Genomic DNA, 23,205 nt, shown 5'->3' on the forward strand with positions numbered 1-23,205 from the left:
GACTGGACCGGACTGGACCGGACTGGACCCGGACTGGACCCGGACTGGACCGGACTGGACCGGACTGGACCGGACTGGACCGGACTGGACCGGACCTGACCCGGACCTGACCCGGACCCCGTTGAGACCCTCTCCTCTGTTGTCAGGGGAACGTGGAGGTGTGGCTGGGGCAGCTTCTGGCAGCGGTCAGACTCACGCTTCACTGCATCATCCGCCGCGCTCACGTGGTCATCTCAGAACCAGGACTCGACCTGCTCCGCCTCCAGAGCAGCTTCCCCGCCCAGGTCGGACTGCTCGGGATCCAGATGATCTGGACCCGGGACGCAGAGGAGGCGCTGGTCCAGAGCCGCACCGACAAGAAGGTAAAGAGAGGAGGCGCTGGTCTGACAAGAAGGTAAAGAGAGGAGGCGCTGGTCTGACAAGAAGGTAAAGAGAGGAGGTGCTGGTCTGACAAGAAGGTAAAGAGAGGAGGCGCTGGTCTGACAAGAAGGTAAAGAGAGGAGGCGCTGGTCTGACAAGAAGGTAAAGAGAGGAGGTGCAATGACAAGAAGGTAAAGAGAGGAGGTGCTGGTCTGACAAGGAGGTAAAGAGAGGAGGTGCAATGACAAGAAGGTAAAGAGAGGAGGTGCAATGACAAGAAGGTAAAGAGAGGAGGTGCAATGACAAGAAGGTAAAGAGAGGAGGCGCTGGTCTGACAAGAAGGTAAAGAGAGGAGGTGCAATGACAAGAAGGTAAAGAGAGGAGGTGCAATGACAAGAAGGTAAAGAGAGGAGGTGCAATGACAAGAAGGTAAAGAGAGGAGGCGCTGGTCTGACAAGAAGGTAAAGAGAGGAGGTGCAATGACAAGAAGGTAAAGAGAGGAGGCGCTGGTCTGACAAGAAGGTAAAGAGAGGAGGCGCTGGTCTGACAAGAAGGTAAAGAGAGGAGGCGCTGGTCTGACAAGAAGGTAAAGAGAGGAGGTGCTGGTCTGACAAGAAGGTAAAGAGAGGAGGCGCTGGTCTGACAAGAAGGTAAAGAGAGGAGGCGCTGGTCTGACAAGAAGGTAAAGAGAGGAGGTGCAATGACAAGAAGGTAAAGAGAGGAGGTGCTGGTCTGACAAGGAGGTAAAGAGAGGAGGTGCAATGACAAGAAGGTAAAGAGAGGAGGTGCAATGACAAGAAGGTAAAGAGAGGAGGTGCAATGACAAGAAGGTAAAGAGAGGAGGCGCTGGTCTGACAAGAAGGTAAAGAGAGGAGGTGCAATGACAAGAAGGTAAAGAGAGGAGGTGCAATGACAAGAAGGTAAAGAGAGGAGGTGCAATGACAAGAAGGTAAAGAGAGGAGGCGCTGGTCTGACAAGAAGGTAAAGAGAGGAGGTGCAATGACAAGAAGGTAAAGAGAGGAGGCGCTGGTCTGACAAGAAGGTAAAGAGAGGAGGCGCTGGTCTGACAAGAAGGTAAAGAGAGGAGGCGCTGGTCTGACAAGAAGGTAAAGAGAGGAGGCGCTGGTCTGACAAGAAGGTAAAGAGAGGAGGTGCAATGACAAGAAGGTAAAGAGAGGAGGTGCTGGTCTGACAAGGAGGTAAAGAGAGGAGGTGCAATGACAAGAAGGTAAAGAGAGGAGGTGCAATGACAAGAAGGTAAAGAGAGGAGGTGCAATGACAAGAAGGTAAAGAGAGGAGGCGCTGGTCTGACAAGAAGGTAAAGAGAGGAGGTGCAATGACAAGAAGGTAAAGAGAGGAGGTGCAATGACAAGAAGGTAAAGAGAGGAGGTGCAATGACAAGAAGGTAAAGAGAGGAGGCGCTGGTCTGACAAGAAGGTAAAGAGAGGAGGTGCAATGACAAGAAGGTAAAGAGAGGAGGCGCTGGTCTGACAAGAAGGTAAAGAGAGGAGGCGCTGGTCTGACAAGAAGGTAAAGAGAGGAGGCGCTGGTCTGACAAGAAGGTAAAGAGAGGAGGCGCTGGTCTGACAAGAAGGTAAAGAGAGGAGGCGCTGGTCTGACAAGAAGGTAAAGAGAGGAGGCGCTGGTCTGACAAGAAGGTAAAGAGAGGAGGTGCAATGACAAGATGGTAAAGAGAGGAGGTGCTGGTCTGACAAGGAGGTAAAGAGAGGAGGTGCAATGACAAGAAGGTAAAGAGAGGAGGTGCAATGACAAGAAGGTAAAGAGAGGAGGCGCTGGTCTGACAAGAAGGTAAAGAGAGGAGGCGCTGGTCTGACAAGAAGGTAAAGAGAGGAGGCGCTGGTCTGACAAGAAGGTAAAGAGAGGAGGCGCTGGTCTGACAAGAAGGTAAAGAGAGGAGGCGCTGGTCTGACAAGAAGGTAAAGAGAGGAGGCGCTGGTCTGACAAGAAGGTAAAGAGAGGAGGCGCTGGTCTGACAAGAAGGTAAAGAGAGGAGGCGCTGGTCTGACAAGAAGGTAAAGAGAGGAGGCGCTGGTCTGACAAGAAGGTAAAGAGAGGAGGTGCAATGACAAGAAGGTAAAGAGAGGAGGTGCTGGTCTGACAAGGAGGTAAAGAGAGGAGGTGCAATGACAAGAAGGTAAAGAGAGGAGGTGCAATGACAAGAAGGTAAAGAGAGGAGGTGCAATGACAAGAAGGTAAAGAGAGGAGGCGCTGGTCTGACAAGAAGGTAAAGAGAGGAGGTGCAATGACAAGAAGGTAAAGAGAGGAGGTGCTGGTCTGACAAGGAGGTAAAGAGAGGAGGTGCAATGACAAGAAGGTAAAGAGAGGAGGTGCAATGACAAGAAGGTAAAGAGAGGAGGTGCAATGACAAGAAGGTAAAGAGAGGAGGTGCAATGACAAGAAGGTAAAGAGAGGAGGCGCTGGTCTGACAAGAAGGTAAAGAGAGGAGGCGCTGGTCTGACAAGAAGGTAAAGAGAGGAGGCGCTGGTCTGACAAGAAGGTAAAGAGAGGAGGTGCAATGACAAGAAGGTAAAGAGAGGAGGTGCTGGTCTGACAAGGAGGTAAAGAGAGGAGGTGCAATGACAAGAAGGTAAAGAGAGGAGGTGCAATGACAAGAAGGTAAAGAGAGGAGGTGCAATGACAAGAAGGTAAAGAGAGGAGGCGCTGGTCTGACAAGAAGGTAAAGAGAGGAGGTGCAATGACAAGAAGGTAAAGAGAGGAGGTGCTGGTCTGACAAGGAGGTAAAGAGAGGAGGTGCAATGACAAGAAGGTAAAGAGAGGAGGTGCAATGACAAGAAGGTAAAGAGAGGAGGTGCAATGACAAGAAGGTAAAGAGAGGAGGTGCAATGACAAGAAGGTAAAGAGAGGAGGCGCTGGTCTGACAAGAAGGTAAAGAGAGGAGGTGCAATGACAAGAAGGTAAAGAGAGGAGGTGCTGGTCTGACAAGAAGGTAAAGAGAGGAGGTGCAATGACAAGAAGGTAAAGAGAGGAGGTGCAATGACAAGAAGGTAAAGAGAGGAGGTGCAATGACAAGAAGGTAAAGAGAGCAGGTGCAATGACAAGAAGGTAAAGAGAGGAGGTGCTGGTCTGACAAGAAGGTAAAGAGAGGAGGTGCTGGTCTGACAAGAAGGTAAAGAGAGGAGGTGCTGGTCTGACAAGGAGGTAAAGAGGAGGTGCAATGACAAGAAGGTAAAGAGAGGAGGTGCAATGACAAGAAGGTAAAGAGAGGAGGTGCAATGACAAGAAGGTAAAGAGAGGAGGTGCAATGACAAGAAGGTAAAGAGAGGAGGTGCTTGTCTGACAAGAAGGTAAAGAGAGGAGGTGCTGGTCTGACAAGAAGGTAAAGAGAGGAGGTGCAATGACAAGAAGGTAAAGAGAGGAGGTGCTGGTCTGACAAGAAGGTAAAGAGAGGAGGTGCAATGACAAGAAGGTAAAGAGAGGAGGTGCAATGACAAGAAGGTAAAGAGAGGAGGTGCTGGTCTGACAAGGAGGTAAAGAGAGGAGGTGCTGGTCTGACAAGGAGGTAAAGAGAGGAGGTGCTGATCTGACAAGGAGGTAAAGAGAGGAGGTGCAATGACAAGAAGGTAAAGAGAGGAGGTGCTGGTCTGACAAGGAGGTAAAGAGAGGAGGTGCAATGACAAGAAGGTAAAGAGAGGAGGTGCTGGTCTGACAAGGAGGTAAAGAGAGGAGGTGCAATGACAAGAAGGTAAAGAGAGGAGGTGCAATGACAAGAAGGTAAAGAGAGGAGGTGCTGGTCTGACAAGGAGGTAAAGAGAGGAGGTGCAATGACAAGAAGGTAAAGAGAGGAGGTGCAATGACAAGAAGGTAAAGAGAGGAGGTGCAATGACAAGAAGGTAAAGAGAGGAGGTGCTGGTCTGACAAGGAGGTAAAGAGAGGAGGTGCAATGACAAGAAGGTAAAGAGAGGAGGTGCAATGACAAGAAGGTAAAGAGAGGAGGTGCAATGACAAGAAGGTAAAGAGAGGAGGTGCAATGACAAGAAGGTAAAGAGAGGAGGTGCTGGTCTGACAAGAAGGTAAAGAGAGGAGGTGCAATGACAAGAAGGTAAAGAGAGGAGGTGCAATGACAAGGAGGTAAAGAGAGGAGGTGCTGGTGCGACCCAGAAGGAGGTGAAAGGAGTGGACTCATGGGTTACGGAGGCAGACGGAGCAGAAGATCCACGTCGAGCTAAAGCAGATTCACTCCAGGTTGTGTTTGGCGCTCAGGTCATGGCGTCGACCAATCAGAAGTTCCTGGACCTTCTGAACGAGCTCATCGACATGACGACCAGAGACTTGAGCCGGAACGAGAGGACCAAGTACGAGACCCTGATCACCATCCACGTCCACCAGAGGGACATCTTTGACGAGCTGGTGAGTGCCACCCGCTCTCACCTGCTCTCGTCCTAACCCGCTCTCGTCCTCACCCGCTCTCGTCTCATCCTCACCTGCTCTCGTCCTAACCCGCTCTCGTCCTCACCCGCTCTCGTCTCGTCCTCACCTGCTCTCGTCCTAACCCGCTCTCGTCCTCACCCGCTCTCGTCTCGTCCTCACCTGCTCTCGTCCTAACCCGCTCTCGTCCTCACCCGCTCTCGTCTCGTCCTCACCTGCTCTCGTCCTAACCCGCTCTCGTCCTCACCCGCTCTCGTCTCATCCTCACCTGCTCTCGTCCTAACCCGCTCTCGTCCTCACCCGCTCTCGTCTCGTCCTCACCTGCTCTCGTCCTAACCCGCTCTCGTCCTCACCCGCTCTCGTCTCGTCCTCACCTGCTCTCGTCCTAACCCGCTCTCGTCCTCACCCGCTCTCGTCTCGTCCTCACCTGCTCTCGTCCTAACCCGCTCTCGTCCTCACCCGCTCTCGTCTCGTCCTCACCTGCTCTCGTCCTAACCCGCTCTCGTCCTCACCCGCTCTCGTCTCGTCCTCACCTGCTCTCGTCCTAACCCGCTCTCGTCCTCACCCGCTCTCGTCTCGTCCTCACCTGCTCTCGTCCTAACCCGCTCTCGTCCTCACCCGCTCTCGTCTCGTCCTCACCTGCTCTCGTCCTAACCCGCTCTCGTCCTCACCCGCTCTCGTCTCGTCCTCACCTGCTCTCGTCCTAACCCGCTCTCGTCCTCACCCGCTCTCGTCTCGTCCTCACCTGCTCTCGTCCTAACCCGCTCTCGTCCTCACCCGCTCTCGTCTCATCCTCACCTGCTCTCGTCCTAACCCGCTCTCGTCCTCACCCGCTCTCGTCTCGTCCTCACCTGCTCTCGTCCTAACCCGCTCTCGTCCTCACCCGCTCTCGTCTCATCCTCACCTGCTCTCGTCCTAACCCGCTCTCGTCCTCACCCGCTCTCGTCTCGTCCTCACCTGCTCTCGTCCTAACCCGCTCTCGTCCTCACCCGCTCTCGTCTCGTCCTCACCTGCTCTCGTCCTAACCCGCTCTCGTCCTCACCCGCTCTCGTCTCGTCCTCACCTGCTCTCGTCCTAACCCGCTCTCGTCCTCACCCGCTCTCGTCTCGTCCTCACCTGCTCTCGTCCTAACCCGCTCTCGTCCTCACCCGCTCTCGTCTCGTCCTCACCTGCTCTCGTCCTAACCCGCTCTCGTCCTCACCCGCTCTCGTCTCGTCCTCACCTGCTCTCGTCCTAACCCGCTCTCGTCCTCACCCGCTCTCGTCTCGTCCTCACCTGCTCTCGTCCTAACCCGCTCTCGTCCTCACCCGCTCTCGTCTCGTCCTCACCTGCTCTCGTCCTCACCCGCTCTCGTCTCATCCTCACCTGCTCTCGTCCTAACCCGCTCTCGTCCTCACCCGCTCTCGTCTCGTCCTCACCTGCTCTCGTCCTAACCCGCTCTCGTCCTCACCCGCTCTCGTCTCGTCCTCACCTGCTCTCGTCCTAACCCGCTCTCGTCCTCACCCGCTCTCGTCTCGTCCTCACCTGCTCTCGTCCTAACCCGCTCTCGTCCTCACCCGCTCTCGTCTCGTCCTCACCTGCTCTCGTCCTAACCCGCTCTCGTCCTCACCCGCTCTCGTCTCGTCCTCACCTGCTCTCGTCCTAACCCGCTCTCGTCCTCACCCGCTCTCGTCTCGTCCTCACCTGCTCTCGTCCTAACCCGCTCTCGTCCTCACCCGCTCTCGTCTCGTCCTCACCTGCTCTCGTCCTAACCCGCTCTCGTCCTCACCCGCTCTCGTCTCGTCCTCACCTGCTCTCGTCCTAACCCGCTCTCGTCCTCACCCGCTCTCGTCTCGTCCTCACCTGCTCTCGTCCTAACCCGCTCTCGTCCTCACCCGCTCTCGTCTCGTCCTCACCTGCTCTCGTCCTAACCCGCTCTCGTCCTCACCCGCTCTCGTCTCGTCCTCACCCGCTCTCGTCTCGTCCTCCCCCGCTCTCGTCCTCACCCGCTCTCGTCCTCACCCGCTCTCGTCTCGTCCTCACCCGCTCTCGTCCTCACCCGCTCTCGTCCTCACCCGCTCTCGTCTCGTCCTCACACGCTCTCGTCTCGTCCTCCCCCGCTCTCGTCCTCACCCGCTCTCGTCCTCACCCGCTCTCGTCTCGTCCTCACCTGCTCTCGTCCTAACCCGCTCTCGTCCTCACCCGCTCTCGTCCCGTCCCAGGTGAGGCTGAACGTTCGCTCGTCCTCAGACTTTGAGTGGCAGAAACAGTCGCGCTTTTACTTCCTGGAGGAAAGTGACAGCTGCAGGATCCAGATCACAGACGTGAACTTCAACTACTGCAACGAGTATCTGGGCTGCACCGACCGCCTGGTCATCACGCCGCTCACTGACCGGTGAGGGCGGGACCGGGACAAGGACCGGGACCAGGACCGGGACAAGGACCAGGACCGGGACCGGGACCAGGACCGAGACCGGGACAAGGACCAGGACCGGGACCGGGACCGGGACCAGGACCGAGACCAGGACCAGGACCAGCGACAGACCAAACGGCAATTGATGAGGGCTCATTTCCTGTCCGTGCAGGTGCTACATCACTCTGTCTCAGGCGCTGGGCATGAGTCTGGGAGGAGCTCCGGCCGGTCCTGCAGGAACAGGTCAGATGTCCTCCCGTCCTCTGTGTGTCAGATGTCCTCCCGTCCTCTATGTGTCAGATGTCCTCCCGTCCTCTGTGTGTCAGATGCCCTCCCGTCCTCTATGTGTCAGATGCCCTCCCGTCCTCTGTGTGTCAGATGTCCTCCCGTCCTCTGTGTCAGATGTCCTCCCGTCCTCCCATCCTCTGTGTGTCAGATGTCCTCCCGTCCTCTGTGTCAGATGTCCTCCCGTCCTCCCGTCCTCTGTGTGTCAGATGTCCTCCCGTCCTCTGTGTGTCAGATGTCCTCCCGTCCTCTGTGTGTCAGATGTCCTCCCGTCCTCTGTGTGTCAGGTTTCCTCCCGTCCTCTGTGTGCCAGGTGTCCTCCCGTCCTCTGTGTGTCCCCTCCCGTCCTCAGTGTGTCCCGTCTCTTTGTGTCCAGGTAAGACGGAGACGACCAAAGACATGGGTCGTTGTCTGGGGAAGTACGTGGTGGTGTTTAACTGCTCTGACCAGATGGACTACAGAGGCCTGGGACGCATCTACAAAGGTCTGACCTCATCTGAATCATCCTGACCAGTCCAAACCCTGGTCCTGTCCAAACCCTGGTCCTGTCCAAACCCTGGTCCTGGTCCAAACCCTGGTCCTGGTCTAAACCCTGGTCCTGTCCAAACCCTGGTCCTGGTCCAAACCCTGGTCCTGGTCTAAACCCTGGTCCTGGTCTAAACCCTGGTCCTGGTCCAAACCCTGGTCCTGGTCTAAACCCTGGTCCTGGTCTAAACCCTGGTCCTGGTCCAAACCCTGGTCCTGTCCAAACCCTGGTCCTGGTCCAAACCCTGGTCCTGGTCCAAACCCTGGTCCTGGTCCAAACCCTGGTCCTGGTCCAAACCCTGGTCCTGGTCTAAACCCTGGTCCTGGTCTAAACCCTGGTCTGTTGCAGGTCTGGCTCAGTCTGGAGCTTGGGGATGCTTCGATGAGTTCAATCGTATCGAACTTCCCGTTCTGTCGGTCGCAGCGCAGCAGATTTATATCGTGCTGCAGTGTAAGAAGAACAAGAAGAAAAGCTTTTTGTTTTCGGACGGAGACGAAGTCAAGATGGACCCGGAGTTTGGCATCTTCCTCACCATGGTAACTACTGCATTTGGCCTGGTTTAGTTCTGTTTTAGCCTCGGTTCATGCCCTAATTAGTCCTAGTTTAGTCCTTTTGTGATTATTTAAAGTGTAGTTAGTATCCTTCCCCTGCTCTTCAGAACCCAGGATACGCCGGGCGACAGGAGCTCCCGGAAAACCTGAAGATCCAGTTCCGGACCGTGGCCATGATGGTCCCTGACCGAGCCATCATCATGAAGGTCAAACTGGCCAGCGCCGGCTTCAGGGAGAACCAGAGTCTGAGCCGCAAGTTCTACACGCTGTACAAGCTGTGTGAGGAGCAGCTGTCCAAGCAGGTAACACCCTGAGGAGCAGCTGTCCAAGCAGGTAACACCCTGAGGAGCAGCTGTCCAAGCAGGTAACACCCTGAGGAGCAGCTCTCCAAGCAGGTAACACCCTGAGGAGCAGCTGTCCAAGCAGGTAACACCCTGAGGAGCAGCTCTCCAAGCAGGTAACACCCTGAGGAGCAGCTCTCCAAGCAGGTAACACCCTGAGGAGCAGCTGTCCAAGCAGGTAACACCCTGAGGAGCAGCTGTCCAAGCAGGTAACACCCTGAGGAGCAGCTCTCCAAGCAGGTAACACCCTGAGGAGCAGCTGTCCAAGCAGGTAACACCCTGAGGAGCAGCTCTCCAAGCAGGTAACACCCTGAGGAGCAGCTGTCCAAGCAGGTAACACCCTGAGGAGCAGCTGTCCAAGCAGGTAACACCCTGAGGAGCAGCTCTCCAAGCAGGTAACACCCTGAGGAGCAGCTGTCCAAGCAGGTAACACCCTGAGGAGCAGCTCTCCAAGCAGGTAACACCCTGAGGAGCAGCTGTCCAAGCAGGTAACACCCTGAGGAGCAGCTGTCCAAGCAGGTAACACCCTGAGGAGCAGCTGTCCAAGCAGGTAACACCCTGAGGAGCAGCTCTCCAAGCAGGTAACACCCTGAGGAGCAGCTGTCCAAGCAGGTAACACCCTGAGGAGCAGCTCTCCAAGCAGGTAACACCCTGAGGAGCAGCTCTCCAAACAGGTAACACCCTGAGGAGCAGCTCTCCAAGCAGGTAACATCCTGAGGAGCAGCTCTCCAAGCAGGTAACACCCTGAGGAGCAGCTGTCCAAGCAGGTAACACCCTGAGGAGCAGCTCTCCAAGCAGGTAACACCCTGAGGAGCAGCTGTCCAAGCAGGTAACACCCTGAGGAGCAGCTGTCCAAGCAGGTAACACCCTGAGGAGCAGCTGTCCAAGCAGGTAACACCCTGAGGAGCAGCTCTCCAAGCAGGTAACACCCTGAGGAGCAGCTGTCCAAGCAGGTAACACCCTGAGGAGCAGCTCTCCAAGCAGGTAACACCCTGAGGAGCAGCTGTCCAAGCAGGTAACACCCTGAGGAGCAGCTGTCCAAGCAGGTAACACCCTGAGGAGCAGCTCTCCAAGCAGGTAACACCCTGAGGAGCAGCTGTCCAAGCAGGTAACACCCTGAGGAGCAGCTCTCCAAGCAGGTAACACCCTGAGGAGCAGCTGTCCAAGCAGGTAACACCCTGAGGAGCAGCTGTCCAAGCAGGTAACACCCTGAGGAGCAGCTCTCCAAACAGATAACACCCTGAGGAGCAGCTCTCCAAGCAGGTAACATCCTGAGGAGCAGCTCTCCAAGCAGGTAACACCCTGAGGAGCAGCTGTCCAAGCAGGTAACACCCTGAGGAGCAGCTCTCCAAACAGATAACACCCTGAGGAGCAGCTCTCCAAGCAGGTAACATCCTGAGGAGCAGCTCTCCAAGCAGGTAACACCCTGAGGAGCAGCTGTCCAAGCAGGTAACACCCTGAGGAGCAGCTCTCCAAACAGATAACACCCTGAGGAGCAGCTCTCCAAGCAGGTAACACCCTGAGGAGCAGCTGTCCAAGCAGGTAACACCCTGAGGAGCAGCTCTCCAAGCAGGTAACACCCTGAGGAGCAGCTGTCCAAGCAGGTAACACCCTGAGGAGCAGTTCTCCAAGCAGGTAACACCCTGAGGAGCAGCTGTCCAAGCAGGTAACACCCTGAGGAGCAGCTCTCCAAACAGGTAACACCCTGAGGAGCAGCTCTCCAAGCAGGTAACACCCTGAGGAGCAGCTGTCCAAGCAGGTAACACCCTGAGGAGCAGCTGTCCAAGCAGGTAACACCCTGAGGAGCAGCTGTCCAAGCAGGTAACACCCTGAGGAGCAGTTGTCCAAGCAGGTAACACTGTGTTTGTGTGACAGGTGCAGTGTGACAGGTACAGTGTGACAGGTGCAGTCTGTGTGTGACAGGTGCAGTGTGACAGGTACAGTGTGACAGGTGCAGTCTGTGTGTGACAGGTGCAGTGTGACAGGTACAGTGTGACAGGTGCAGTCTGTGTGTGACAGGTGCAGTGTGACAGGTACAGTGTGACAGGTGCAGTCTGTGTGTGACAGGTGCAGTGTGACAGGTGCAGTCTGTGTGTGACAGGTGCAGTGTGACAGGTGCAGTCTGTGTGTGACAGGTGCAGTGTGACAGGTGCAGTCTGTGTGTGACAGGTGCAGTGTGACAGGTGCAGTCTGTGTGTGACAGGTGCACTATGACTTCGGTCTCAGGAACATCCTGTCGGTTCTTCGGACTCTGGGATCGGTGAAGAGAGCAAACCCCACGGAGCCGGAGCGGACGGTGGTCATGAGGGTTCTACGGGACATGAACCTGTCCAAACTGGTCTGTTGACTGGGACTGGACTGGACCGGGACTGACCCTAGCCCTGCCCCAAGCCCTGACCCTACCCTGACCGTAGCCCTGACCCTACCCTGACCCTACCCTGACCGTAGCCCTGACCGTAGCCCTGACCGTAGCCCTGATCCTACCCTGACCCTACCCTGACCGTAGCCCTGACCCTACCCTGACCGTAGCCCTGACCCTACCCTGACCCTACCCTGACCGTAGCCCTGACCGTAGCCCTGACCCTACCCTGACCCTACCCTGACCGTAGCCCTGACCCTACCCTGACCCTACCCTGACCGTAGCCCTGACCGTAGCCCTGACCCTACCCTGACCCTACCCTGACCGTAGCCCTGACCCTACCCTGACCGTAGCCCTGACCCTACCCTGACCGTAGCCCTGACCGTAGCCCTGACCGTAGCCCTGACCCTACCCTGACCCTACCCTGACCGTAGCCCTGACCCTACCCTGACCGTAGCCCTGACCCTACCCTGACCCTACCCTGACCGTAGCCCTGACCGTAGCCCTGACCGTAGCCCTGACCCTACCCTGACCCTACCCTGACCGTAGCCCTGACCGTAGCCCTGACCCTACCCTGACCCTACCCTGACCGTAGCCCTGACCGTAGCCCTGACCCTACCCTGACCCTACCCTGACCGTAGCCCTGACCCTACCCTGACCCTACCCTGACCGTAGCCCTGACCGTAGCCCTGACCGTAGCCCTGACCCTACCCTGACCGTAGCCCTGACCCTACCATGACCGTAGCCCTGACCCTACCCTGACCCTACCCTGACCGTAGCCCTGACCGTAGCCCTGACCCTACCCTGACCCTACCCTGACCGTAGCCCTGACCCTACCCTGACCGTAGCCCTGACCCTACCCTGACCCTACCCTGACCGTAGCCCTGACCGTAGCCCTGACCGTAGCCCTGACCCTACCCTGACCCTACCCTGACCGTAGCCCTGACCCTACCCTGACCGTAGCCCTGACCGTAGCCCTGACCGTAGCCCTGACCCTACCCTGACCCTACCCTGACCGTAGCCCTGACCGTAGCCCTGACCCTACCCTGACCCTACCCTGACCGTAGCCCTGACCCTACCCTGACCGTAGCCCTGACCCTACCCTGACCCTACCCTGACCGTAGCCCTGACCGTAGCCCTGACCGTAGCCCTGACCCTACCCTGACCGTAGCCCTGACCGTAGCCCTGACCGTAGCCCTGACCCTACCCTGACCCTACCCTGACCGTAGCCCTGACCGTAGCCCTGACCGTAGCCCTGACCCTACCCTGACCCTACCCTGACCGTAGCCCTGACCGTAGCCCTGACCCTACCCTGACCCTACCCTGACCGTAGCCCTGACCCTACCCTGACCCTACCCTGACCGTAGCCCTGACCGTAGCCCTGACCGTAGCCCTGACCCTACCCTGACCGTAGCCCTGACCCTACCATGACCGTAGCCCTGACCCTACCCTGACCCTACCCTGACCGTAGCCCTGACCGTAGCCCTGACCCTACCCTGACCCTACCCTGACCGTAGCCCTGACCCTACCCTGACCCTACCCTGACCGTAGCCCTGACCGTAGCCCTGACCGTAGCCCTGACCCTACCCTGACCCTACCCTGACCGTAGCCCTGACCCTACCCTGACCGTAGCCCTGACCGTAGCCCTGACCCTACCCTGACCCTACCCTGACCGTAGCCCTGACCCTACCCTGACCGTAGCCCTGACCGTAGCCCTGACCCTACCCTGACCCTACCCTGACCGTAGCCCTGACCGTAGCCCTGACCCTACCCTGACCCTACCCTGACCGTAGCCCTGATCGTAGCCCTGACCGTAGCCCTGACCACATGTGTTTCAGGTGGATGAAGACGAGCCTCTCTTCATGAGTCTCATCAATGACCTGTTTCCTGGAATCGGTGAGTTTTATCTTTACATTTGGATTTTATGCATTTGACCTGCGTGACCCCTCTGTGACCTCTGTCTGACCCCTCTGTGACCTCTGTCTGACCCCTCTGTGACCCCTCTGTGACCTCTGTCTGACCCCTCTGTGACCCCTCTGTGACCTCTGTCTGACCCCTGTGTGACCTCTGTCTGACCTCTGACCCCTGTCTGACCCCTGTGTGACCTCTGTGACCCTCAGTGGTGGACAAAGCGCAGTATCCTGAGCTGGAGAGGGCGATCCAGAGCCAGTGTGAGCGCAGTGCTCTGGTGCCTCACAGCGCTTGGGTCCTCAAACTGGTGCAGCTGTTCGAGACGCAGAGAGTCCGACACGGTGAGGTCACGTGAGGTCACGTGAGGTCACAGTGAGATCACGTGACCTCACGTGAGGTCACAGTGAGGTCACGTGAGGTCACGTGAGGTCACGTGAGGTCACGTGAGGTCACAGTGAGGTCACAGTGAGGTCACAGTGAGGTCACGTGAGGTCACGTGAGGTCACAGTGAGGTCACGTGAGGTCACGTGAGGTCACAGTGAGATCACGTGACCTCACGTGAGGTCACGTGAGGTCACGTGAGGTCACAGTGAGGTCACAGTGAGGTCACGTGAGGTCACGTGAGGTCACAGTGAGGTCACGTGAGGTCACGTGAGGTCACAGTGAGGTCACGTGAGGTCACGTGAGGTCACAGTGAGGTCACAGTGAGGTCACAGTGAGGTCACGTGAGGTCACGTGAGGTCACAGTGAGGTCACAGTGAGGTCACCAAACAAACCCACTGGATTTACACTGTAGCTTTCACTGCTGCTCATCAAAGTTCCTTCATTTTAGAGTTTCATCTTTTGACTCTATTTATAGAAAAGAGTTTATCTGTGAGATAAAGATGTCCAGTATGTCCAGTATGTCCAGTATGTCATGTCCAGATTGTCCAGCATGTCCAGTATGTCATGTCCAGGATGTCCAGGATGTCCAGTATGTCCAGTATGTCCAGTATGTCATGTCCAGATTGTCCAGCATGTCCAGTATGTCATGTCCAGGATGTCCAGGATGTCCAGTATGTCCAGTATGTCCAGTATGTCATGTCCAGTATGTCCAGTATGTCATGTCCAGATTGTCCAGCATGTCCAGTATGTCATGTCCAGGATGTCCAGGATGTCCAGTATGTCCAGTATGTCCAGTATGTCATGTCCAGTATGTCCAGTATGTCATGTCCAGGATGTCCAGTATGTACAGTATGTCATGTCCAGCATGTCCAGTATGTCATGTCCAGCATGTCCAGCATGTCCAGTATGTCATGTCCAGCATGTCCAGCATGTCCAGTATGTCATGTCCAGGATGTCCAGTATGTACAGTATGTCATGTCCAGCATGTCCAGTATGTCCAGTATGTCATGTCCAGGATGTCCAGTATGTACAGTATGTCATGTCCAGCATGTCCAGTATGTCATGTCCAGCATGTCCAGCATGTCCAGTATGTCATGTCCAGCATGTCCAGCATGTCCAGTATGTCATGTCCAGCATGTCCAGTATGTCCAGCATGTCTAGTACGTCCAGTACGTCCAGCATGTCCAGTATGTCCTACATGTCCAGTATTGTGACGTCCTCTCTGATCATCTCCATGTCTTTGTGTCTCAGGCATGATGGCTCTGGGCCCCAGCGGCTCGGGGAAGTCCTGCTGCATCCGGACTCTGATGGGGGCCCTGGGCGACTATGGGGCCCCGCACAGAGAGCTGAGGATGAACCCTAAAGCCATCACCGCCTCACAGATGTTTGGAACGCTCGAGCCGGCCACCAACGACTGGACCGACGGCATCTTCTCTACACTGTGGAGGAGGACTCTGAAGACCAAGAAGGTCCAGGACCAAGACCAGGATCTGACCAGGATCTGACCAGGATCTGACCAGGGCAAGACCAGGATCTGACCAGGATTTGACCAGGGCAAGACCAGGATCTGACCAGGGCAAGACCAGGATCTGACCAGGAACAAGACCAGGATCTGACCAGGACTGAGACCAGGATCTGACCAGGGCAAGACCAGGATCTGACCAGGATCTGACCAGGATCTGACCAGGATCTGACCAGGGCAAGACCAGGATCTGACCAGGATCTGACCAGGATCTGACCAGGGCAAGACCAGGATCTGACCAGGATCTGACCAGGATCTGACCAGGGCAAGACCAGGATCTGACCAGGAACAAGACCAGGATCTGACCAGGACTGAGACCAGGATCTGACCAGGGCAAGACCAGGATCTGACCAGGACTGAGACCAGGATCTGACCAGGGCAAGACCAGGATCTGACCAGGAACAAGACCAGGATCTGACCAGGGCAAGACCAGGATCTGACCAGGAACAAGACCAGGATCTGACCAGGACTGAGACCAGGATCTGACCAGGGCAAGACCAGGATCTGACCAGGATCTGACCAGGATCTGACCAGGGCAAGACCAGGATCTGACCAGGATCTGACCAGGATCTGACCAGGGCAAGACCAGGATCTGACCAGGATCTGACCAGGATCTGACCAGGGCAAGACCAGGATCTGACCAGGAACAAGACCAGGATCTGACCAGGACTGAGACCAGGATCTGACCAGGGCAAGACCAGGATCTGACCAGGACTGAGACCAGGATCTGACCAGGGCAAGACCAGGATCTGACCAGGAACAAGACCAGGATCTGACCAGGGCAAGACCAGGATCTGACCAGGAACAAGACCAGGATCTGACCAGGACTGAGACCAGGATCTGACCACGACTGAGACCAGGATCTGACCAGGAACAAGACCAGGATCTGACCAGGAACAAGACCAGGATCTGACCAGGATCTGACCAGGAACACCAATAATAATGAATGATTAGCAATGGTGATTAGCTTATAACAAAACAGGTCTAGGACTAAACCAGGACTGTACCAGGTCTAGACCAGTCCTGAACCCTGTCCGGGCCTGACCGCTGCTTCTCTCTCAGGGGGAGAACATCTGGATCGTCCTGGACGGTCCGGTTGACGCCATCTGGATCGAAAACCTCAACTCAGTTTTAGACGACAACAAAACCTTAACTCTGGCCAACGGAGACCGAATCCCCATGGCCCCCTGCTGCAAGGTCTGGACCGGGACTGGACCGGGACTGGACCGGGACTGGACCGGGACTGGACCTGGACTGAACCTGAACTGGACCTGTACTGAACCTGGACTGGACCAGGGCTGGACCTGGACTGGACCGGGACTGGACCTGGACTGGACCTGGACTGGACCGGGACTGGACCAGGGCTGGACCTGGACTGAACCTGGACTGGACCTGGACTGGACCAGGGCTGGACCTGGACTGGACCGGGACTGGACCTGGACTGGACTGGACCTGGACTGGACCAGGGCTGGACCTGGACTGAACCTGGACTGGACCTGGACTGGACCAGGGCTGGACCTGGACTGGACCGGGACTGGACCTGGACTGGACTGGACCTGGACTGGACCAGGGCTGGACCTGGACTGGACCGGGACTGGACCTGGACTGGACTGGACCTGGACTGGACCAGGGCTGGACCTGGACTGAACCTGGACTGGACCTGGACTGGACCAGGGCTGGACCTGGACTGGACCTGAACCTGGACTGGACCTGGACTGGACCAGGGCTGGACCTGGACTGGACCGGGACTGGACCTGAACCTGGACTGGACCTGGACTGGACCTGGACTGGCCCAGGGCTGGACCGGGACTGGACCGGGACTGGACCTGGACTGGACCTGGACTGGACCTGGACTGGACCTGGACCTTGACTGAACCGGGACTGAACCTGGACTGGACTGGACCTGGACTGGACCTGGACTGGACCTGGACTGGACCTGGACTGGACCGGGACTGGACCGGGACTGGACCTGGACTGAACCTGGACTGGACCGGGACTGGACCGGGACTGAACCTGGACTGGACCTGGACTGGACTGGACCGGGACTGGACCTGGACTGGACCTGGACTGAACCTGGACTGGACCGGGACTGGACCGGGACTGAACCTGGACTGGACTGGACCTGGACTGGACCAGGGCTGGACCTGGACTGGACCTGGACTGGACCGGGACTGGACCGGGACTGGACCTGGACTGGACCTGGACTGGACTGGACCGGGACTGGACCTGGACTGGACCGGGACTGGACCTGGACTGGACCTGGACTGAACCGGGGATGAACCGGGGATGGACCTGGACTGGACCTGGACTGGACTGGACCTGGACTGGACCTGGACTGGACCTGGACTGGACCAGGGCTGGACCTGGACTGGACCTGGACTGAACATGGACTGAACCTGGACTGGACCGGGACTGGACCGGGACTGGACCTGGACTGAACCTGGACTGGACCGGGACTGGACCGGGACTGAACCTGGACTGGACCTGGACTGGACTGGACCGGGACTGGACCTGGACTGGACCTGGACTGAACCTGGACTGGACCGGGACTGGACCGGGACTGAACCTGGACTGGACTGGACCTGGACTGGACCAGGGCTGGACCTGGACTGGACCTGGACTGGACCGGGACTGGACCGGGACTGGACCTGGACTGGACTGGACCGGGACTGGACCTGGACTGGACCGGGACTGGACCTGGACTGGACCTGGACTGGACTGGACCGGGACTGGACCTGGACTGGACCGGGACTGGACCGGGACTGGACCTGGACTGGACTGGACCGGGACTGGACCTGGACTGGACCGGGACTGGACCTGGACTGGACCTGGACTGGACTGGACCGGGACTGGACCTGGACTGGACCTGGACTGGACCTGGACTGGACCTGGACTGGACCTGGACTGAACATGGACTGGACCTGGACTGGACCTGGACTGAACATGGACTGGACCTGGACTGGACCTGGACTGAACATGGACTGGACCTGGACTGGACCTGGACTGAACATGGACTGGACCTGGACTGAACCGGGACAGATTGGTTCAGACTCCTCTTCTGTTTGAGTCCAGATCGTGTTCGAGCCCCACAACATCGACAACGCGTCCCCAGCCACAGTGTCTCGAAACGGGATGGTCTTCATGAGCGAGTCTGTCCTGGGCTGGAGACCCGTCCTCCAGGCCTGGACCAGGACGCTGCCCGACGCCCAGAGACACGAGCTGGAGCGGCGCTTCAACTGCTGCTACCAGGTCTGAACCAGGTCTGAACCAGGTCTGAACCAGGTCTAAAAAAGGTCTGAACCAGGTCTGAACCTGGTATGAACCGGGTCAGAACCGGGTCAGAACAAGGTCACACCCTGGAAAAGGTTTCAGACCCTGAGTCTTCCAGACCATCTTCTCAAAGCTCTTTTACATCACCAGTGTCTTCATCTAGAGGTAAACGTGTTTTTGTGTCTCACTGAACTCTGTCTTTGGTTCCAGGACCTGCTGGACTTTGTGTGGACCTCAGTGAGTCCAAAGATGCAGGTTCTGGAGTGTATGTACATCCAGCAGACCATCGACCTTCTGCAGGTGAGACACAGGCCTGACCATCGACCTTCTGCAGGTGAGACACAGGTCAGACCATCGACCTTCTGCAGGTGAGACACAGGTCAGACCATCGACCTTCTGCAGGTGAGACACAGGTCAGACCATCGACCTTCTGCAGGTGAGACACAGGTCAGACCATCGACCTTCTGCAGGTGAGACACAGGTCAGACCATCGACCTTCTGCAGGTGAGACACAGGTCAGACCATCGACCTTCAGCAGGTGAGACACAGGCCTGACCATCGACCTTCTGCAGGTGAGACACAGGTCAGACCATCGACCTTCTGCAGGTGAGACACAGGTCAGACCATCGACCTTCTGCAGGTGAGACACAGGTCAGACCATCGACCTTCTGCAGGTGAGACACAGGTCAGACCATCGACCTTCTGCAGGTGAGACACAGGTCAGACCATCGACCTTCTGCAGGTGAGACACAGGTCAGACCATCGACCTTCTGCAGGTGAGACACAGGCCTGACCATCGACCTTCTGCAGGTGAGACACAGGTCAGACCATCGACCTTCTGCAGGTGAGACACAGGTCAGACCATCGACCTTCTGCAGGTGAGACACAGGTCAGACCATCGACCTTCTGCAGGTGAGACACAGGTCAGACCATCGACCTTCTGCAGGTGAGACACAGGTCAGACCATCGACCTTCTGCAGGTGAGACACAGGTCAGACCATCGACCTTCTGCAGGTGAGACACAGGTCAGACCATCGACCTTCTGCAGGTGAGACACAGGTCAGACCATCGACCTTCTGCAGGTGAGACACAGGTCAGACCATCGACCTTCTGCAGGTGAGACACAGGTCAGACCATCGACCTTCTGCAGGTGAGACACAGGTCAGACCATCGACCTTCAGCAGGTGAGACACAGGCCTGACCATCGACCTTCTGCAGGTGAGACACAGGTCAGACCATCGACCTTCTGCAGGTGAGACACAGGTCAGACCATCGACCTTCTGCAGGTGAGACACAGGTCAGACCATCGACCTTCTGCAGGTGAGACACAGGTCAGACCATCGACCTTCTGCAGGTGAGACACAGGTCAGACCATCGACCTTCTGCAGGTGAGACACAGGTCAGACCATCGACCTTCTGCAGGTGAGACACAGGTCAGACCATCGACCTTCTGCAGGTGAGACACAGGTCAGACCATCGACCTTCTGCAGGTGAGACACAGGTCAGACCATCGACCTTCTGCAGGTGAGACACAGGTCAGACCATCGACCTTCTGCAGGTGAGACACAGGTCAGACCATCGACCTTCTGCAGGTGAGACACAGGTCAGACCATCGACCTTCAGCAGGTGAGACACAGGCCTGACCATCGACCTTCTGCAGGTGAGACACAGGTCAGACCATCGACCTTCTGCAGGTGAGACACAGGTCAGACCATCGACCTTCTGCAGGTGAGACACAGGTCAGACCATCGACCTTCTGCAGGTGAGACACAGGTCAGACCATCGACCTTCTGCAGGTGAGACACAGGTCAGACCATCGACCTTCTGCAGGTGAGACACAGGTCAGACCATCGACCTTCTGCAGGTGAGACACAGGCCTGACCATCGACCTTCTGCAGGTGAGACACAGGTCAGACCATCGACCTTCTGCAGGTGAGACACAGGTCAGACCATCGACCTTCTGCAGGTGAGACACAGGTCAGACCATCGACCTTCTGCAGGTGAGACACAGGTCAGACCATCGACCTTCTGCAGGTGAGACACAGGTCAGACCATCGACCTTCTGCAGGTGAGACACAGGTCAGACCATCGACCTTCTGCAGGTGAGACACAGGTCAGACCATCGACCTTCTGCAGGTGAGACACAGGTCAGACCATCGACCTTCTGCAGGTGAGACACAGGTCAGACCATCGACCTTCTGCAGGTGAGACACAGGTCAGACCATCGACCTTCTGCAGGTGCGACACAGGTCAGACCATCGACCTTCAGCAGGTGAGACACAGGCCTGACCATCGACCTTCTGCAGGTGAGACACAGGTCAGACCATCGACCTTCTGCAGGTGAGACACAGGTCAGACCATCGACCTTCTGCAGGTGAGACACAGGTCAGACCATCGACCTTCTGCAGGTGAGACACAGGTCAGACCATCGACCTTCTGCAGGTGAGACACAGGTCAGACCATCGACCTTCTGCAGGTGAGACACAGGTCAGACCATCGACCTTCTGCAGGTGAGACACAGGTCAGACCATCGACCTTCTGCAGGTGAGACACAGGTCAGACCATCGACCTTCTGCAGGTGAGACACAGGTCAGACCATCGACCTTCTGCAGGTGAGACACAGGTCAGACCATCGACCTTCTGCAGGTGAGACACAGGTCAGACCATCGACCTTCTGCAGGTGAGACACAGGCCTGACCATCGACCTTCTGCAGGTGAGACACAGGTCAGACCATCGACCTTCTGCAGGTGAGACACAGGTCAGACCATCGACCTTCTGCAGGTGAGACACAGGTCAGACCATCGACCTTCTGCAGGTGAGACACAGGTCAGACCATCGACCTTCTGCAGGTGAGACACAGGTCAGACCATCGACCTTCTGCAGGTGAGACACAGGTCAGACCATCGACCTTCTGCAGGTGAGACACAGGTCAGACCATCGACCTTCTGCAGGTGAGACACAGGTCAGACCATCGACCTTCTGCAGGTGAGACACAGGTCAGACCATCGACCTTCTGCAGGTGAGACACAGGCCTGACCATCGACCTTCTGTCCTCCTCTGTCCTCCTCCGTCCCCCTCTGTCCCTCCTCTGTCCTCCTCTGTCCCTCCTCTGTCTCTCCACTGTCCTCCTCTGTCCTCCTCCGTCCCTCCTCTGTCCCTCCTCTGTCCTCCTCTGTGCCTCCTCTGTCCTCCTCTGTCCCTCCTCTGTCTCTCCACTGTCCTCCTCTGTCTCTCCACTGTCCTCCTCTGTCCTCCGTCCCTCCTCTGGCCCTCCTCTGTCCTCCTCTGTCCCTCCTTTGTCTCTCCACTTTCCTCCTCTGTCCTCCTCCGTCCCTCCTCTGTCCCTCCTCTGTCCTCCTCTGTCCCTCCTCTGTCCTCCTCTGTCCCTCCTCTGTCCCTCCTCTGTCTCTCCACTGTCCTCCTCTGTCTCTCCACTGTCCTCCTCTGTCATCCTCCGTCCCTCCTCTGTCCCTCCTCTGTCCCTCCTCTGTCCCTCCTCTGTCTCTCCACTGTCCTCCTCTGTCTCTCCACTGTCCTCCTCTGTCCCTCTGTCTCTCCACTGTCCTCCTCTGTTCTCCTCTGTCCTCCCCTGTCCTCCCCTGTCCTCTGAGTGTCTCATCTTGTGTCTCAGGGTTTGTTGTCCTTGTTGGAGGAGAAACAGGCCTGTAGTGATCATGTGAGTCGTCTCTTCACGTTCGCCCTCTTGTGGTCGCTGGGTGCACTGCTGGAGCTGGAGGACAGGGCCAGGATGGAGGTCTTCCTCAAGGTCAGAAGCACCTTTGTATCTGAACAACATGTCTTTTTAAAAGTGGCTCATTTTCCAGAGTAAAGACTCTTCTGTGGCTGTTTCTGTTCAGAGTCACGGCTCTTCTCTGGATCTGCCTCAGACGGAGGAGGACCAGACCATCTTTGAGTTCACTCTGGACCTTCAGGGACGATGGGAGCACTGGGCCACCAAGGTGGAACAAACGCTCTGATGAAAGTCCAAACCATCCACACAAGTCTTCTCAAAGTCCTTGTTCCCCTTGGTTTGGTTCAGGTCCCGGATTATGTCTATCCCAGAGATCATGTCCCGGACTACAGCTCCATCCTGGTCCCAAACGTGGACAACGTGAGGACGGACTTCCTCCTTCAGATCATCTCCAAGCAGAAGAAAGCTGTTCTGCTGATCGGAGAGCAAGGCACCGCCAAGACGGTCATGATACAAGTGTGTTCAGGGTCAAACGCCTCTGTGTTCAGAGTCAAATGCCTCTGTATTCAGGGTCAAATGCCTCTGTGTTCAGGGTCAAATGCCTCTGTATTCAGGGTCAAATGCCTCTGTGTTCAGGGTCAGACGCCTCTGTGTTCAGAGTCAAATGCTTCTGTGTTCAGGGTCAAATGCCTCTGTGTTCAGGGTCAAACACCTCTGTGTTCAGGGTCAAACACCTCTGTGTTCAGGGTCAAACGCCTCTGTGTTCAGGGTCAAACACCTCTGTGTTCAGGGTCAAATGCCTCTGTATTCAGGGTCAGACGCCTCTGTGTTCAGGGTCAAATGCCTCTGTGTTCAGGGTCAGACGCCTCTGTGTTCAGAGTCAAATGCCTCTGTATTCAGGGTCAAATGCCTCTGTGTTCAGGGTCAAATGCCTCTGTATTCAGGGTCAAATGCCTCTGTGTTCAGGGTCAGACGCCTCTGTGTTCAGAGTCAAATGCCTCTGTGTTCAGGGTCAGACGCCTCTGTGTTCAGAGTCAAAAGCCTCTGTGTTCAGGGTCAAATGCCTCTGTGTTCAGGGTCAAACACCTCTGTGTTCAGGGTCAAACACCTCTGTGTTCAGGGTCAAACGCCTCTGTGTTCAGGGTCAAACACCTCTGTGTTCAGGGTCAAATGCCTCTGTATTCAGGGTCAGACGCCTCTGTGTT

At 56.7% G+C, this 23,205-nt stretch overlaps 1 protein-coding gene across 1 annotated transcript in view; it reads left to right on the forward strand.

The window, feature by feature from the left end:
• dnah5l (dynein, axonemal, heavy chain 5 like) overlaps positions 1 to 23,205 on the forward strand; it is a 314,079-nt gene that overhangs the window by 32,844 nt on the left and 258,030 nt on the right. The window contains exons 16-32 of the mRNA XM_072451290.1: positions 147 to 362; positions 4,603 to 4,749; positions 6,969 to 7,141; positions 7,332 to 7,402; positions 7,821 to 7,928; positions 8,319 to 8,506; positions 8,629 to 8,823; positions 11,066 to 11,200; positions 13,060 to 13,117; positions 13,342 to 13,473; positions 14,768 to 14,985; positions 16,101 to 16,235; positions 18,111 to 18,287; positions 18,519 to 18,608; positions 21,941 to 22,075; positions 22,167 to 22,268; positions 22,349 to 22,516. Of these exons, the coding sequence (XP_072307391.1) occupies positions 147 to 362; positions 4,603 to 4,749; positions 6,969 to 7,141; positions 7,332 to 7,402; positions 7,821 to 7,928; positions 8,319 to 8,506; positions 8,629 to 8,823; positions 11,066 to 11,200; positions 13,060 to 13,117; positions 13,342 to 13,473; positions 14,768 to 14,985; positions 16,101 to 16,235; positions 18,111 to 18,287; positions 18,519 to 18,608; positions 21,941 to 22,075; positions 22,167 to 22,268; positions 22,349 to 22,516 (2,448 nt within the window). The remainder of the gene's footprint in view (positions 1 to 146; positions 363 to 4,602; positions 4,750 to 6,968; positions 7,142 to 7,331; positions 7,403 to 7,820; positions 7,929 to 8,318; positions 8,507 to 8,628; positions 8,824 to 11,065; positions 11,201 to 13,059; positions 13,118 to 13,341; positions 13,474 to 14,767; positions 14,986 to 16,100; positions 16,236 to 18,110; positions 18,288 to 18,518; positions 18,609 to 21,940; positions 22,076 to 22,166; positions 22,269 to 22,348; positions 22,517 to 23,205) is intronic.

The sequence above is a fragment of the Eucyclogobius newberryi genome, unplaced genomic scaffold (genome assembly GCF_026437365.1).
Source record: "Eucyclogobius newberryi isolate DKJ021-1_F unplaced genomic scaffold, fEucNew1.0.hap1 SCAF_18, whole genome shotgun sequence".
NCBI classification, from domain to species: Eukaryota; Metazoa; Chordata; class Actinopteri; order Gobiiformes; family Gobiidae; genus Eucyclogobius; species Eucyclogobius newberryi.